This window comes from Macrosteles quadrilineatus, unplaced genomic scaffold (assembly GCF_028750875.1).
Source record: "Macrosteles quadrilineatus isolate MER2022 unplaced genomic scaffold, UCM_ALF_1.0 Scaffold_1__1_contigs__length_201487025, whole genome shotgun sequence".
Taxonomy (NCBI): domain Eukaryota; kingdom Metazoa; phylum Arthropoda; class Insecta; order Hemiptera; family Cicadellidae; genus Macrosteles; species Macrosteles quadrilineatus.
In genome coordinates, this window is record NW_026542594.1 from 144553917 (window position 1) to 144569837 (window position 15921).

A 15921-nucleotide genomic window follows, 5' to 3' on the forward strand; every position below is an offset into this window, starting at 1 on the left:
TTACACTTACTTTTTGTCTAGGATTTTTTCATTATCAGCAAGTTTGGTTGGTTTGGTTTGGTTATGACAGTTTAATTTGATAATTAAAACATTATCAAATTGAATTTGAGCCATTTATAGTTTTGTTTTATGAAGAGAAATATATTTTCGAAAACCATCATTAGATTTTTCATTATCAGCAAGTCTGGTTATTTTGGTTAGGTTATGACAGTTTAATTTTATAATTAAAAGTTACAAAATTGAATTTGAGGCATTCATAATTTTATTTTATGAACAGAACAATTTGTTCGATTTAAAACATTATAGTCAATCATAAAAGGCTCCAAATGACACTGTTGGCAAAACTAATCCTGAAATTAAAATTGTGCGCCCCGGCCCCTGGGCTTTTCCCTCCCACTACCCCACCATCTAGCCGGTCCTAAACCTATATATCTAATTCCGTAAGCCCAAAATTTTACAATGAAATTGTGAGCGAACGGGAGGCCGTAGAAAGCTGGGAGAGGTCTCATTTTAAAGGTCTGGGCATGAAATTATGGAGAAAATTATTCATTTTTCTTAATTGTGCACCAAAAAGTTGCTACGGAATAAAATAATTCACATTTAAATAGTATGGGAATTTAGGTCATGTCTGCTTTGTTTACTTTAAAACATGTGGTTTAACTTTATTTAAAGCATATGGTAATATGTAATGTCATTACTGTAATATGTGTACTATTTATAAAGCTGAAATAAACTTTTCCCTAAATTTAAGGGTCTGGATTTAATGAAGTACGATTGGTTGTGTAGGTATGTCTGAAATAAGTGTAAAGTTAGAACTAATTACTGGAGTAGGCAAAGGGGACATATTTTTCATGCCAAAAATTGAACTAATATCTACAGATCCTAATATGCCGTTTAGGTTTACAAGGATTCAATTCCCATTGCAAAAAGCTTTCACTATTATTATAAATTAAGTGCAAGGCCAAACCTTCACAAAAGTTGGCATTTATATGAAAAAACCAGTGTTAACATACACAAATGTTAAACGATAATTCAAGGTAGGGTAACCCATGAGACTAATACATTAAATTTATACAAAATAGTTACTAGAATATACATATACGGGCTATTATTGCCCCTACAAGCCACTAGTATTAACCAATTCACAATAACATAACATAAATTGTTTTACAGCAGTGTTACAAGTGAATGGATTGGGAAGTGCTATTGAAATGGTCTTAATATCCTAGTTTAAAAATGGGTTCCCAAAATGAATGTCAATATGTCAATGTCTGCATATCAACAAAATAATAGTGTTTTTGTTTTTGCGAAAAAAGCTTACCTTTTCTAACACACTATTACAGAGGCGCTGGTTTAAATGTCGGCTGTCGTGTGTCGGCCCCGGCCTTTTCTGTCGTCTGCAAGAACTTAAAATTGCTTAGCCTTTTTGTTCGTGTAAGTTTTAGAAGATTTTCCTATTTAAAAGTTTTGGTCGCTTTTTCCACCATGGCTGGAGTGTTGTTTGAAGATATTTTCAATGTCAAAGATATCGACCCAACGGGAAAGCAGTTTGACAGAGGTATGCCAAGACAGTAACTGTTGCATTAAAACTAACCTATAAGATTCTGAGTTTAATACAATTCCGCCAATATTCGTGGATTACACTCTTACAGTCATATAATAGCATACATAAAATAAAAAAAATGGCTTATCCAGTTTCGTACTTTTGGTTTTGAAAACGGTGCAAATTGAAACCAATTCCTTATAGTAAGTTATTGTTTTGAATTAGACTATTAGGTTATGAAGTTGTTAGGACAAGGCCTATCGTGTTTACACTTGGGGAGGAAAATCATTTATTGTTAAAAAACACCATTAGACCTATTATATTTTATTGTTACACTATGCCGACGATGTTGATGCTCTCGTCTCAGACATGAATGTTGAGGAAGCAAGGCTAACCATTCGGGAATGGTGATGCTCCGAGTGGATGAGGGATCACAGCTTGAGGCTGAGACAATGGTCCTAACAAAATAGAGGATTCCCATCGTCCTTACTGTACAAGTGGCTATGTCCAACTGGAGACCAAGCCAAATGGAAATGCCAAAAACCCTGGCGCTACGACTGACAGCAAGTTGTCTTTTGGCAAGCATATCAAGCGAATCATTGACAAAGCCTCTAATGGAGTCCCTGCCTCTGTAAGTAGTTACCTATGCCAAACATCTGCGTTCCCCGCTCGTGCAAACGCCGCCTACTGATTTCTGCTGTCCAATCAGTGCTCTTGTCACACGGTGCTGAGGTCTGGGCCCATGTGCTAGAGAGGTGCATTTACCAGACCGAGGTTCCTGAGCTCAACAGCGAGGAGCCTTGCGAGTCTCCTCATGGTGGTTTTGTGACAGGTGGCATGTCCGCCGAGCCTGTTTGATATATCTGAGTTTCGTGTCAACATCATTCCCTGTTGGGGGAGTTGTTACATGGTTGGAGCTATGTTCCAGAGGAAGGGCACCTGTAACTTTGTCATGCAGTTTATTTGTAAAGACACTAACTAGGACTACATGTTTTCCTTTTGTTAGTGAACTAGCTGCTATACCAATGCTTTGCAACCAATGGAAAGAGTATGTGGAAGAAAGTTTTGTGGTTCTATTTTTCATTCGTTCAATGGTGGGGTTCTGAAAAGTGTTTGATCGAGGCAGGCATTGTGGAAATCTTCAAGTGTAGGCCTACGGATTGGTATACGAGTGCTTTGGGGACAGTGCATGTGGAAGCAGTGGTGGTGGAATTTGGATGGTCGACCTACTGATAGTTAACAGTGCTCTTGTACAAAATCATGTGACGGGAAAGATGTACTGAAGATGGAGTGTGTTGGAGATCTTTTCACCACTGTGTCTAACCAATGATTCCTTTATAACGTTTACTCTTGACATCTGAGGTTGCTGGCTACCATGTATAAAAAGAGTTTTATTGGCTACTTTACATTAATAATCCTACAATAAAAAAAACATTTTCAAATTGTTTGAAGTGTCATTGACTAGTCAATGATACACAGAAGTATCTACTGCGAGCAAGCAATCCATTAATCAAAAAGATTACACAAGACACCTTTTCCTAAGATTTTTAATATGCCTTCCTCAATCAAATCAGTATCTTCCTACATTTTTAAAATTATCTTTACTCATTGTAGGCTTTAAAGTTAATTCAAAACAATAATTTTTTGTATTTGAATAGGCTATAAAATCTAAACTTGTAGGTACTTGGCTATTTATTTATTTAAAATGCTAAAACATATACTTGCGTCCAATTTCACTGCAGCATAATATAAGCTCACATAGGCTATAGTCCTCGCCACCCTAACTTCAGGCAGCCCAAGGCCGTATATCTAGTGCGACCTTGGGCTGCCTCAAGTTAGGGTGGCGAGGACTATAACTAACAGTGTACAGTAATAACACATAGGCTTACTTTGTGAGATACATGATAAAATGTCTACCTACTTAGAAAATTTACCATAAAGGGAATAAGTTATTACCGTGTATCTCGTGGTAAGCCCTGGACCCGGGTCTGATTTATATTTTTGTTTTGAGATCACAAACAGACAGGTGGTAAACCTACGTTTATTTGAACGACTTCGCAAACCAGCATGATCAGATTATCAAAACGGGGTTTCTTTTTGGGTTTTATGGGGTAAAAATTAGGTTTTCGGTTTTCCCATTTTTGACGCTACATAAAATTTTGCAATTTCTTTCCAAACCATTTCTTAGAGCTTAAACAAAAAAAATATTTAGTATGTTGAAGCTTTGTTGTATGCTATGCCTATTGCCTAACGGTTACGAAGAAAATTCCAAAAGTTGTAAATTTTAATTTCCTATGACCTATGGAGGATAAATAAACTGTTGTAGGCCTAGTCTGATTGTGTATGGACATATTTTAATGAAATTTGGCAAATCTATTATTTTATTTAATACTAATTTATCAATTCAATAAAAAAACACACATTATTTCAAACTTGTAGCAGCAAACTTAAGTACTGTACTCATTAAATTAGGCTAAATATGAAACAAATCTGACAATGTTAAGGGAATATTTTTGTGAAAGTTAGCCAGGTAAATTTAAATTCACTTAGTTTGCTAACCATGGTGGTATTTTCCTGACTGAAGACTGAAGGTTTGCTGCTTCAGGGAAAGAAAAACCTAGTTTAGGCTATCTTATATGAAAATTGTTATTAGTATGCTATTAAATCCATCAAAATATATCCATTAACAAGCAACCCATAACAGTTTACTTTTTCTCCATAAGATAAACATGGAAATTTTAAATATACGGTACAGCTTTTTTTAATTTGCTCCATAACCTTTTTCCTACAACAACACTCCAGAATACAAAATTTTTAGGTATTGATTTGTTTCTTAAAGCTCTACATGATGATTGTGATGAAAACTTGGCATTTTTATGTTTGAAGGGTGGAAATTTGGTAAAAAACATTTCTTGAATGTTTTCAAAACCCTATAACAGCACCTTGTTACCATGACCTGATCTTACTGGTTCGGGAAATCATTCAAATGTAGGCTATATACAGCCCTATACGTTCGTGCCAAATGTAATCAAAAATTGAACTAAAATTACTCGTGTTATCATGTTCATGGATAAAAATATATAAACAGTGTTTTGGCCTCTGAGAACATCAAAGTTACAAAAGTAAATCGGTCCCAGGATTATGTCTTACCTACAGGAGTAGCTAAACATCCCTACAGGGATATTTACTAATAATGTAAACTTGAAAGCATGTTGGGCCTCCCTTTAGGAAATCAGCCTGTGGAATATAGAGCCCTTAAGGAATTCTATATTTTTAGGAAATCTAGACACTCAAAACTTATTTTGAAGGGCCTTCGGTCAACGACCTTAAATGGTTACCATAAATTTGACCTTTTCACTTGAACACAATATAATAGATGATTGATTTTTAATAGTTGTGGGCAAGCAAGAACAGTGGCGGATCCAGAGGGAGGGCGACCGCCCGCCCTCGGGCATACATATACATATTTTTTTTACTGCATGTAGTGCAGTTGTGCATACAAATTGCCTAAAAATATTTGTCACACTATCTTTGGATAAAGAAATGGTTTAAAACTGCCATTTTGGAGACTTAGTTTACACAAATTTTTCAGGGGGGTACCCCCCAGACACCCTAGTCCGCCCCCCCCCCTTGTGACTGTTCTAGATCCGCCACTGAGCAAGAAAGAATATATTTACGATCAACCACTACTGTAATGAATAAAATGTTTATTTTTTCACACATACGAGGGGTACGGTGTGCAAATTGCACATTTTTATATGATTCAATTCCGAGGAAAAACAAATAATGCAATACCCTTTTATATTTCGAAGATTGTATTGTCTGAGACAGTTTTGGTGAATAAAACTACTAATTTACAATAAATTAAATTTATTGCTTTTATATCTACAACATGAAGGGTGACTTACCTATTTAAATTAGACTACAGTTAGACCTATAAAAAGTTGGCCATTTAAAATATATTTTCTATCATAAACTGTTTGTCTCTTGTTTACAATCTAACTGTGGTGAAACATTCAACTGAAAGACCGGTTGTTCACATTTTAATTCACATTTAAACTGTTACAGTATAAAGAAAGATGGTTAGCATCACTGAATCTTTGAAAGCAAATTAAAAAAAAAATCAAATGCTAGAGGGGTGAAGCCCTAAAGGAAATAACCATTTTTAATTACTACAGTATTTGCAGGTATGCTAGATCATAAGCTTTGAAATGACACCTTAATCGTAAAAATTGGTTAGGTTGTCTGAGAAAGGGATGTAACAGAGATTATGTATGGATCCTTTATTGTAATAGGATTATAGATTATTGACCAACAATTATTTATTTTAATAGTGAAGCTCCTTATTAAGTGATACCTCTTCCTATTTCAAAATTTGGACTGTCATTTGTTCTATCTTAATCTGTCAGAAACTTCTGCCACTCTGTGATATTGAACATCTTAAACATGTAAATAAAACATGGAAAATCTAATATTGATTTTGTTCCACCGTCCTATTTAGGCATGATTGGTACCCAAATTACCTTATAGGCTACCCCTATAGTAACATATTAGCCAAGGTGTAAAATTTGTTGCTGCAAAATGTTTTTTGTGCTTAATCTTTTCATAGGCTAAAAAATCTGCCTATTAGGATACTAATAAGAATGCTGTAGCTGCTTGATTTTTTTTTTTTTTTTTTATGATAAACCTCTTTAGCCAGTTTATTTGTGAAGTTTTCCCAAAACCGTTGCTTATTCATACCTTAGAAGCTATCACGGTATAACCATTGACTATCACTATGCTATCAGAGCCAGCCTTAGACATGTATGAAGAGCGCGGCTGCAAGGGCCGTTCTCTTTAGGGGGCCCCATGCTTCAAGCAAAAACACACAAAATATATTAAGTCTTTGTAGTTTTTAGCGAATTTCCTTCTTGGACCATCTACAGTATACTACTGTGTATCTCTTAAACCATCCAGCGTATACTCTCTTGAACCATCTACAGTATACTACTGTGTATCTCTTAAACCATCCAGCGTATACTCTCCTGAACCATCTACAGTATACTACTGTGTATCTCTTAAACCATCCAGCGTATACTCTCTTGAACCATCTACAGTATACTACTGTGTATCTCTTAAACCATCCAGCGTATACTCTCCTGAACCATCTATAGTATACTACTGTGTATCTCTTAAACCATCCAGCGTATACTCTCCTAAACCATCTATAGTATACTACTTTGTATCTCTTAAACAATCCAGCGTATACTCTCGTGAACCATCTATAGTATACTACTGTGTATCTCTTAAACCATGCAGTGTATACTCTCCTAAACCATCTATAGTATACTACTTTGTATCTCTTAAACCATCCAGCGTATACTCTCGTGAACCATCTATACTGTGTATCTCTTAAACCATGCAGTGTATACTCTCCTAAACCATCTATAGTATACTACTTTGTATCTCTTAAACCATCCAGCGTATACCCTCCTGAACCATCTACAGTATACTACTGTGTATCTCTTAAACCATCCAGCGTATACTCTCGTGAACCATCTATACTGTGTATCTCTTAAACCATGCAGTGTATACTCTCCTAAACCATCTATAGTATACTACTTTGTATCTCTTAAACCATCCAGCGTATACCCTCCTGAACCATCTATAGTATACTACTGTGTATCTCTTAAACCATCCAGTGTATACTCTCCTAAACCATCTATAGTATACTACTTTGTATCTCTTAAACCATGCAGCGTGTAAATGTGTTTTTATTACCTGTTATAGTCAAGTCAGACACTTCAGTCTAGGGAATAAATTAGGCCTCACATTGAATCAGCTAGATTAGCTTACTTGGTTTTTATAAATATGAACACACATTCAACACACGACACGGCGTTTAGATGAAGATATAGTTGGCAAATGGAAACTCGTTTACTCTGCAGGTTTACCGCGGAGGAGGTATTTTTACCATTTCAAATTTGTTAAAATACTTCATTTAATTATTATAAGCAAAATTATTCATTACTGTACATATAAATGTCATGGTTTAATTTACCTCTGTCCATATGGTCCTTGCGTAGTTTGTCACTACTGCAGTTTCGTGTTCGTGGAGCACATCTTCAGGTGAAGGTCACAAAAAGTTAAAACATTTTCCTCACGTGAATGTCGTCAATTTTTGAAAACACACAGAAAAAACACATACACACGAACGGTACGAAAAACATTTATGAACTTGGCCAATACATTAATAACGTTACACACGGGGTCCGGCGCCGGTAGAAGACAAGTCATGACCTTCACGTGCGGAAAATGTTTTAACTTTTTGTAACCTTCACCTACCTGAAGATGTGCTCCACGAGCACGAAACTGCAGTAGTGACAAACTACGCAAGGACCATATTGACAGAGGTGAATTAAACCATTATTATTGTTGCTGTATGGTCCAGAGCCTACCCATAATGAAATATAAATGTCACGTCTTACACCTGTTGATTACTTGATTGCAAATAGTTGTCTCCTATTTTACCCTACAATTGAAAATTGTAATTGAAAACCATCGAGGTAGACTTCTGGAGTGATCGCTAAGGCCGGGGCCACACTCATCTTATCTCGCTGATTTTTTTCCACGGGCGTTACCCGTGGGTTTGAGAGATACATTACGGTATATGGGGCAGGCCACACTAGAGTAAAAACGTCCGTGAACGCGTTTGTCAGTCTCACTGGTTTTATCAGCGAGACTGACAAACGGAATTGCACGTGTATTCTCTACTAACATTCCACGGGCGTTGCACGTTAAACTAGTCGCGGGGCATTGCGGCTTATGGGAGTGAACACACTCATCTTATCTCGCTGAACTTTTTCCACGGACGTTTCTAGTTTTAACCTGTACAGAGAGCGTGGAAGGGGGAAGGAGTGCGTATCACGGACACGGACGATTTTTATTGCCAGTGTGGCATGCTCTATCAGTCTCACTGGTTTGCCCAAAAAACCTATCTCATAAGACGAGTGTGGCCACGGTAAAACTGTTTCACGTGCGTAACATTAAAAAATCGCGTCGCACGTGAAAACGGAAAAAAACAGTCTCGCTGGTTAAAAATTACAAGTGTGGCCCCGGCCTAATGGGGCAAAAACGGTCCGTGCTGGAAAGCGGTGGTAGGCAAGAACGAATTCGGGCGTATTTCAGTATCGTGCGCGCTGCAGTTTACTCGCTGTTGTAGCTCAACGGAAAAGCTCCAGTCAAATAAAACTTATATATTCTTAATCTACATAAACATCGGATTCTGACAGTATAAATATCTTTTATTGTATTAATTATTTCGAATTTTAATAATTGAAAATATAGAAGACTTACCAGAGACTGACATGGAAAAGTCACTAAGGGAGGAAAATTTTTATTTTTGGGTTACAAACAAACTTCTAGCGGGAAAGTTGTAGCCAATGAGTTGATCTTAACTTTCAAATCAACCAATTTGTGATAAAATGATTGCGTCATTATTAAATCGTTTGGAAACGAGCGTGGGACGGTACCGCGCCGCCACCGCGCGGCCACTCCCGGAGTACCCGGTCCCGGTTGTGTAGCTTTGTCGATATGCATTTTCAGAAAACAATCTAGAACGTTTATTAATAAGTATTTGTATAGGATCTTATCGAAAATACATACTTTCCTTTCCACATGTACTTTAGGAGTAAAATTAACAATCATGTTTAAGATTAAATTTATAAATTTGTTTTCAGCTATACAAACGACCAATGTTCATTCAAATCAAATTGATTTGCCATACTTTAAAAACAAGAAGAATATTTGGAGATTTTAACGGGTAAATTTCATGAATGACAACCCGAAATCTGGGATTTTTCGTGAATGCAGTGGTAGCACTGCCAGGCATTGATAGGATCGAGATGTTTTTTGTTTGTTTACGAGCAGCGCACACTTGAGTTGGGCGTCTTATCATCTCTGCCATCGTTTGTTGATATTTTAATGCACTGGACTTTCAGTTTTAAAATGTTCCCAATGTTCCAAGATGGTAACATCCTGTGCAGCTATTAATTGTACAAATATGCAAGCAAAGGGGACGACCATCGGATTCCACAGGTAAATAAATACAAAGTTTTCGGATATATTGTTAAAAATTATAGGTTTAATGTCTTGAATAATATTTCATAATATTGGTGAGAGTATAAGTAGAGGTATTCAAAATAATTCAATTTATTTACAAGTTGGTTGACATTCAGTCGGATCGTAACTTGAACACCCAAAAAGTACTCATTCAGACTAGTAGTCATTTCAAAGATTTGATTTTTAAAAACCACCCAGCAAATGGTTTAGACGAAGTAAACCATCGAGTAATGTTAATTAAAGCAATTGGTAGTTTATTTTTAAAGGTAATTGGCCATCACAAAGCCAGGGAAGCTACAAGTGCTTCTAACTTGCCTAATCTTGGGTTAAGACAAAAATTAACCAAACTGATTTTGTTTAGAAATGTTTAGGATTTAAGATCTAAAAATCTAGACATAAATGTTATTAAGGTGTTAATGTTTGTATATAATGTTTTTTATCTTATTTGAGTTCAAATAGATAAATGTATATTTAATAATAATAAATTATTTTGATTCGTTGAAAGTGTTCTTATTGCCTTTTATTTCATTTTAATTTATAAACATGAGACCAATCTCTAATTATTACAGTAATTGGACTGTTATGACCCTCTATCCAAATTTATTTCAAAAGCCAAAAAATGTTTAAAAATATTATACAAATGTGTTAGGGAAATATTCCAATTTGTTTTTAATAAAATAAAATAAAACATGTCACTGACAAGAAAATTACACTAAAAGTTTAAGTTAATCGTGTTTTAAAAATATACCTGATGTGAAAGTAAGAATGAAATTAATTCCGAAAGAACCACAATCTATTAGAGAATACAATTCAATCGTTCATTTGTCCTAAAAAAATCATGTCGTCTGGAAACAAAATAAAAGTAGGCGCGCGTCGCGATTTTCCCTATCCCGCCCATCTTAGCGCTGGCGTTCTTGCCTACCACGGGCTGCTCACAGCTACTCGCGGCCGGACCGAAAAACGGTTCGCTTCAACACGGGCGCGATCACTCCAGAAGTCTACCTCGATGTTGAAAACATGTTATTGCTGGTTATGGATATACATTCCTTAAGTTTGTCCAATCTTTTTATTCTACTATTTTAGAGTTAATTAAACCTTTGCCAAAATAGAGACGTATTCAGTGTTGTCTTGGTAGCTTATTGCACTGTAATATTTATTGAGGCTATGCATCTGAGTGAGAAATCTCTACTACTAGGCCCTAGTAGAGCTATTAAATTACTGTAATTGTTATAACATTGGTTCTTGTCAACGGAGTGTTGAGCGTTGAGCCTGAGCGTTGCACGTGGATAGCGAATCAATGCAGCTGTCAAGGTCAAGGTCGGTGCTCAGCTGTTTCCCCTCCCCCGCCTCACCCCCTCACCACCAGCCGCTATTGATTTCACTCACACTCGCGCGCCAGTGTCACCCATCCGACTCCGCTTAGCTAAGAACTGCATTGGTCAATATTGCCAATGGTCAAGGAAGTATTGTGCGATTAATCATGTTGGTTAATTAATGGTTGTAGCATTTGGCTTTATTTCAGCAACAATCAAAAACGTGAAAGCCAACACCTATGCCCCGATGGTTGGTACGGTATCTATGCCCATTGGTACATACAGTAGGTACGATGCCTTTAATGTTTAGTTTAACTCTGGACTTATTTATTTACGTTCCTTTTTCATCGGCTTTATTATTATTTGAAATTTTGGACCATCACCACCTCTCTCTGGATCCACTCCATTCTCCATTCCAATATTTTTTTATGGTAATTAATTGACAATTATCCTGAAACCGTCTTATAGGGGGAAACAGGGTTAGCAGATACTCTGATAAGCAGGCTTTCACAGTTATTTAACCTTAATTAAAAAAAGATCAATCATATGCTACATACAAAGTTTAAAACATTTATACAAATTAAATGTTTGTTCATTTATTCTCAATGCCTCATTCAATGTTTCGTTTCAGTATCATTTCACGTATAAAGTTAACATTATAACATGCTTCATGAGTCATCCCATCCCACAGCAAAGGGCGTATCCCTCAGGTGATTTCAAATATCTGACTGAATGTGCAAATAAGGGCATAATTTACCCTGTAGATAAGTTGAAATGTCTTGATAATTGCTTGTGATGGTGAATCCCGGTATGGGATCAATTGACCAGCAATCGTGGATGACTTCAACTGCCTTGATGGTAGTGCTAATGAGGTTCTCGAGAAGACTTCAAATATATTTCTGGTACTGGTATTGATAATGAGGGTAAATCTTAAGAAGACTTCACGGGCAAGTATTTTGCGGGTACTGACACTAAAAATGAGGGTATATCTGGATAGAACTTCAAGGGCAAGCGTCTTGCTAGTACTGGCACTTATAATGAGGGTAAATCTCGAGAGGACTTCAAGGGCAAGTGTCTTGGTGGTACTGGCACTTATAATGAGGGTAAATCTCGATAGGACTTCAAGGGCAAGTGTCTTGCTGGTACTTGCACATATAATGAGGGTAAATCTCGAGAGGACTTCAAGGGCAAGTGTCTTGCTGGTACTGGCACTTATAATGAGGGTAAATCTCGAGAGGACTTCAAGGGCAAGTGTCTTGCTGGTATTGGCACTGATAATGAGGGTTAATCTCGAGAAGATTTAAAATGTTTTGATGGTACTGGTACGGTACTGCTAATGAGGGTAAATCTCGAGAAGATTTAAAATGTTTTGATGGTACTGGTACGGTACTGCTAATGAGGGTAAATCTCGAGAGGACTTTATGGGCAGTGTCTTGCTGGTACTGGCACTTATAATGAGGGTAAATCTCGAGAGGACTTCAAGGGCAAGTGTCTTGCTGGTATTGGCACTGATAATGAGGGTTAATCTCGAGAAGATTTTAAATGTTTGGATGGTACTGGTACTGCTAATGAGGGTAAATCTCGAGAGGACTTCAAGGGCAAGTGTCTTTTTCTTTTTTTTACAGAGGGCCAGGCTTACAAGTGACCATGGTAATGCATCGCAGCTGGAACAGCTTATTGTGCACCCTCATTCACAGGTCCTCATTCTCCGTCAAATTCCAGGTCTCCTTAGTGAACCATGAGAACTTTTTTGACTGTGGTAACCTGTTCTTCCCTTTGATCTCCCGTCAATAGGCCAAGGGATCTCATACGCAGACCTTGTAGGGCTGGGCACATACATATCACGTGGAAGGCTGTATCCTCCTCCTCGCCATATTTCCTGCATAAGAGGCTTTCAACTTGAATTCCCATCTTGTGTAGATGAAGCCAACCACCTTCCGCAGGGTCTTCATATTCAGCCCAAGGAAATCTGCCGTGATCGCACCGGTAGGTGTCTGCAGCATTCTCTTTTACTGTATGTTGCCAATATCATGACCAGGCATTGTCCGTCGGGGTTTGAGTTTCCGCCGAAAACCGCCCAGTGGTCCGTGTCAAGGTCATTCTGCAGCTTGAGGCCCTGCATCACGTCCTTCTTGGCCATTGCCCCGGTTGAGGTGGGAACAAACGCTGATACCTTCACAGCTTTCACAAGGTCTCTGGCTGGGGCAAGCTGTTTTGAGATTTCCCCGAAAGGACCCAGCTCCTGAACTTGCTTGACCAGCCAATCCTTTATGGCTGCGTTAGCACAGCCAACCACCAAGGCTCCGCCTTCAAGATGACAGCCGCTTATCCTGACGTCTTTGCCACGAATGGCCCACCTGGACAGCTCTCCCTTGTTGGCTTCATCCCCCGTCCGTTTCCTGTCCGGGTGTTCAGATCTGGCGATGGACATCTTCTCCACAGACAGTGTCTGCAAATAGGTGGGTGTCGGTGCTATCTGTGAAACACCCGTGCCCTCTCCCTCTTTCGTCCTCGTCTTCTTTTTCTCGCCCCAGACATCCTCATGTGTCAGGTGCTCTCGCCCCCTCTTTCCACCGTTCTTTATGGAGGCTTCACTAAAGTCAGCTTTGGGAGTGCCGCCCTCGCCCTGCTTTTTCCCCAGCATCCTGGTTCCCGGAGGAAATGGCTTTACAGGGTTCGGGTGCTTGGGAGCCACCGTCAGCCTCATCTCACTTCTGGATAGCACCTTTTCGCCTTGGGCTAAAGCATCCGCTATCCTCCGTCGCCCCTGGGAAGTCGTTTTTTCGTTCCTTTCTGGTTTCCGCGAGCTTGTCGTCATCGTGATATTTCAGTAGACCTTCCTCCTCCATTGGAGGCAGATCGTCTACGTTGTTCTCATGATAACTGGGTATCTAAGGTCCACCTCCCCAGTAACCCGATTAGAGAGGTAAGGGCTTCATATGATTGGGTTCCCCTTGGTTCCCAGAAGGCTCCTTTAAGACACTGAGTATTAGGCCCCCAGTGCCACGAGACTATCAGCACGGATCATTACACCTTAGTCTAGGGCCACTTGGTTCTGTAGGTGGACCAACACCCAGTGGCAGAAGGTAGCTCTCCGCAACTAACAATTGAGATTTAGAGTTTAGGTGTGGCTAATCTGCCGAACCAACCCCGCATGCGAGGTTTGGCCGGAACGGCGTAAAAGGTTCTCCCGCTCCCTAAACCCCCATAACCTTCCGGTAAGTGCCTTGCCTGTACTGGCACTGATAATTATTGATACGTACTTGTCCAAGGCATTCTTTCTCTAGGTGACTTATGGGAATAAACTTTTAAATGGATGAGAAACAAATATATTAATGAAAGGAATCCACACTTTTTATTTTGATCACACAATCATAAACATGAACACAACTTAATATAAAAAGTAAAAAACATGATATTGAAACAATGTACATTTAAACAGTTCAGATGCAAAATTGTCAATGTTCCAATAATAATGAGGGTAAATCTCGAGATGATTTCAAGGGCAAGTGTCTTGCTGGTACTGGCACTTATAATAAGGGCTAATCTCGAGAGGACTTCATGGGCAAAGTGTCTTGCTGGTACTGGCAAAGCTAATAAGGGCAAATCTCGAGAGGACTTCAAGAGCAAGTGTCTTGCTGGTACTGGCACTGCTAATGAGGGCAAATCTCGAGAGGACTTCATGGGCAAAGTGTCTTGCTGGTACTGGCACTGCTAATGAGGGTAAATCTTGAGAGGACTTCATGGGCAAAGTGTCTTGCTGGCACTGGCACTGCTAATTAGTGCTAATCTCGAGAGGACTTCAAGAACAAGTGTCTTGCTGGTACTGGCACTGCTAATAAGGGCAAATCTCGAGAGGACTTCAAGGGCAAAGTGTCTTGCTGGTACTGGCACTGCTAATGAGGGTAAATCTCGAGAGGACTTCATGGGCAAAGTGTCTTGCTGGTACTGGCACTGCTAATGAGGGTAAATCTCGAGAGGACTTCATGGGCAAAGTGTCTTGCTGGTACTGGTACTGCTAATAAGGGCAAATCTCGAGAGGACTTCAAGAGCAAGTGTCTTGCTGGTACTGGCACTGCTAATGAGGGCAAATCTCGAGAGGACTTCATGGGCAAAGTGTCTTGCTGGTACTGGCACTGCTAATAAGGGCAAATCTGGAGAGGACTTCAAGAACAAGTGTCTTGCTGGTACTGGCACTGCTAATAAGGGCAAATCTCGAGAGGACTTCAAGGGCAAAGTGTCTTGCTGGTACTGGCACTGCTAATGAGGGTAAATCTCGAGAGGACTTCATGGGCAAAGTGTCTTGCTGGTACTGGCACTGCTAATGAGGGTAAATCTCGAGAGGACTTCATGGGCAAAGTGTCCTGCTGGTACTGGCACTGCTAATAAGGGTAAATCTCGAGAGGACTTCATGGGTAAAGTGTCTTGCTGGTTCTGGCACTGCTAATAAGGGCAAATCTCGAGAGGTCTTCATGGGCAAACTGTCTTGCTGGTACTGGCACTGATAATGAGGGTAAATATCGAGAAGATTACAAATGTTTTGATAGTACTGGCACTGCTAATGAAGGTAAATATAGATTTTTATAGATAGTGCTGATGGGAGCTAATTGTGGGTGATTTCAAATGTCTTGCTAGTACTGTATATGTGGGTAAATATCGTGTATGACTTCAAATGTCTTTCTGGTACTGCTTATTAGGGCATATCTCCTTATGTAGATGGGTTGATAATATTGACCTGCAGGTAATATATAAGAGGGTATAACATACTTTGAATGAGTTTAAATGTATGGCTGGTACTTCAAATGAGCTATAACCCGTGGATTAGTTTGAGTTCAATGGATTAAGAGTTGGTCACCAAAATGTCTGCATGAAACGTTAAAGTAAATAATAATAATATTTTTATATTTTCTATACTGTATGTATAATTGGGATGTTTAAAGTAGGTTACACAATTTTAAATATTTT

The 15921-nt window shown here is 38.7% G+C and overlaps 1 protein-coding gene across 1 annotated transcript in view; it reads left to right on the forward strand.

The window, feature by feature from the left end:
• Window positions 1–1357: 1357 nt before the first annotated feature.
• The window catches only part of LOC128986349 (DNA-directed RNA polymerases I, II, and III subunit RPABC3), a 101740-nt gene continuing 87176 nt past the window's right edge, over window positions 1358–15921 (forward strand). Inside the window, exon 1 of the mRNA XM_054406681.1 lies at window positions 1358–1558. Coding sequence (XP_054262656.1) covers window positions 1486–1558 — 73 coding nt within the window. The 5' untranslated portion in view covers window positions 1358–1485. The remainder of the gene's footprint in view (window positions 1559–15921) is intronic.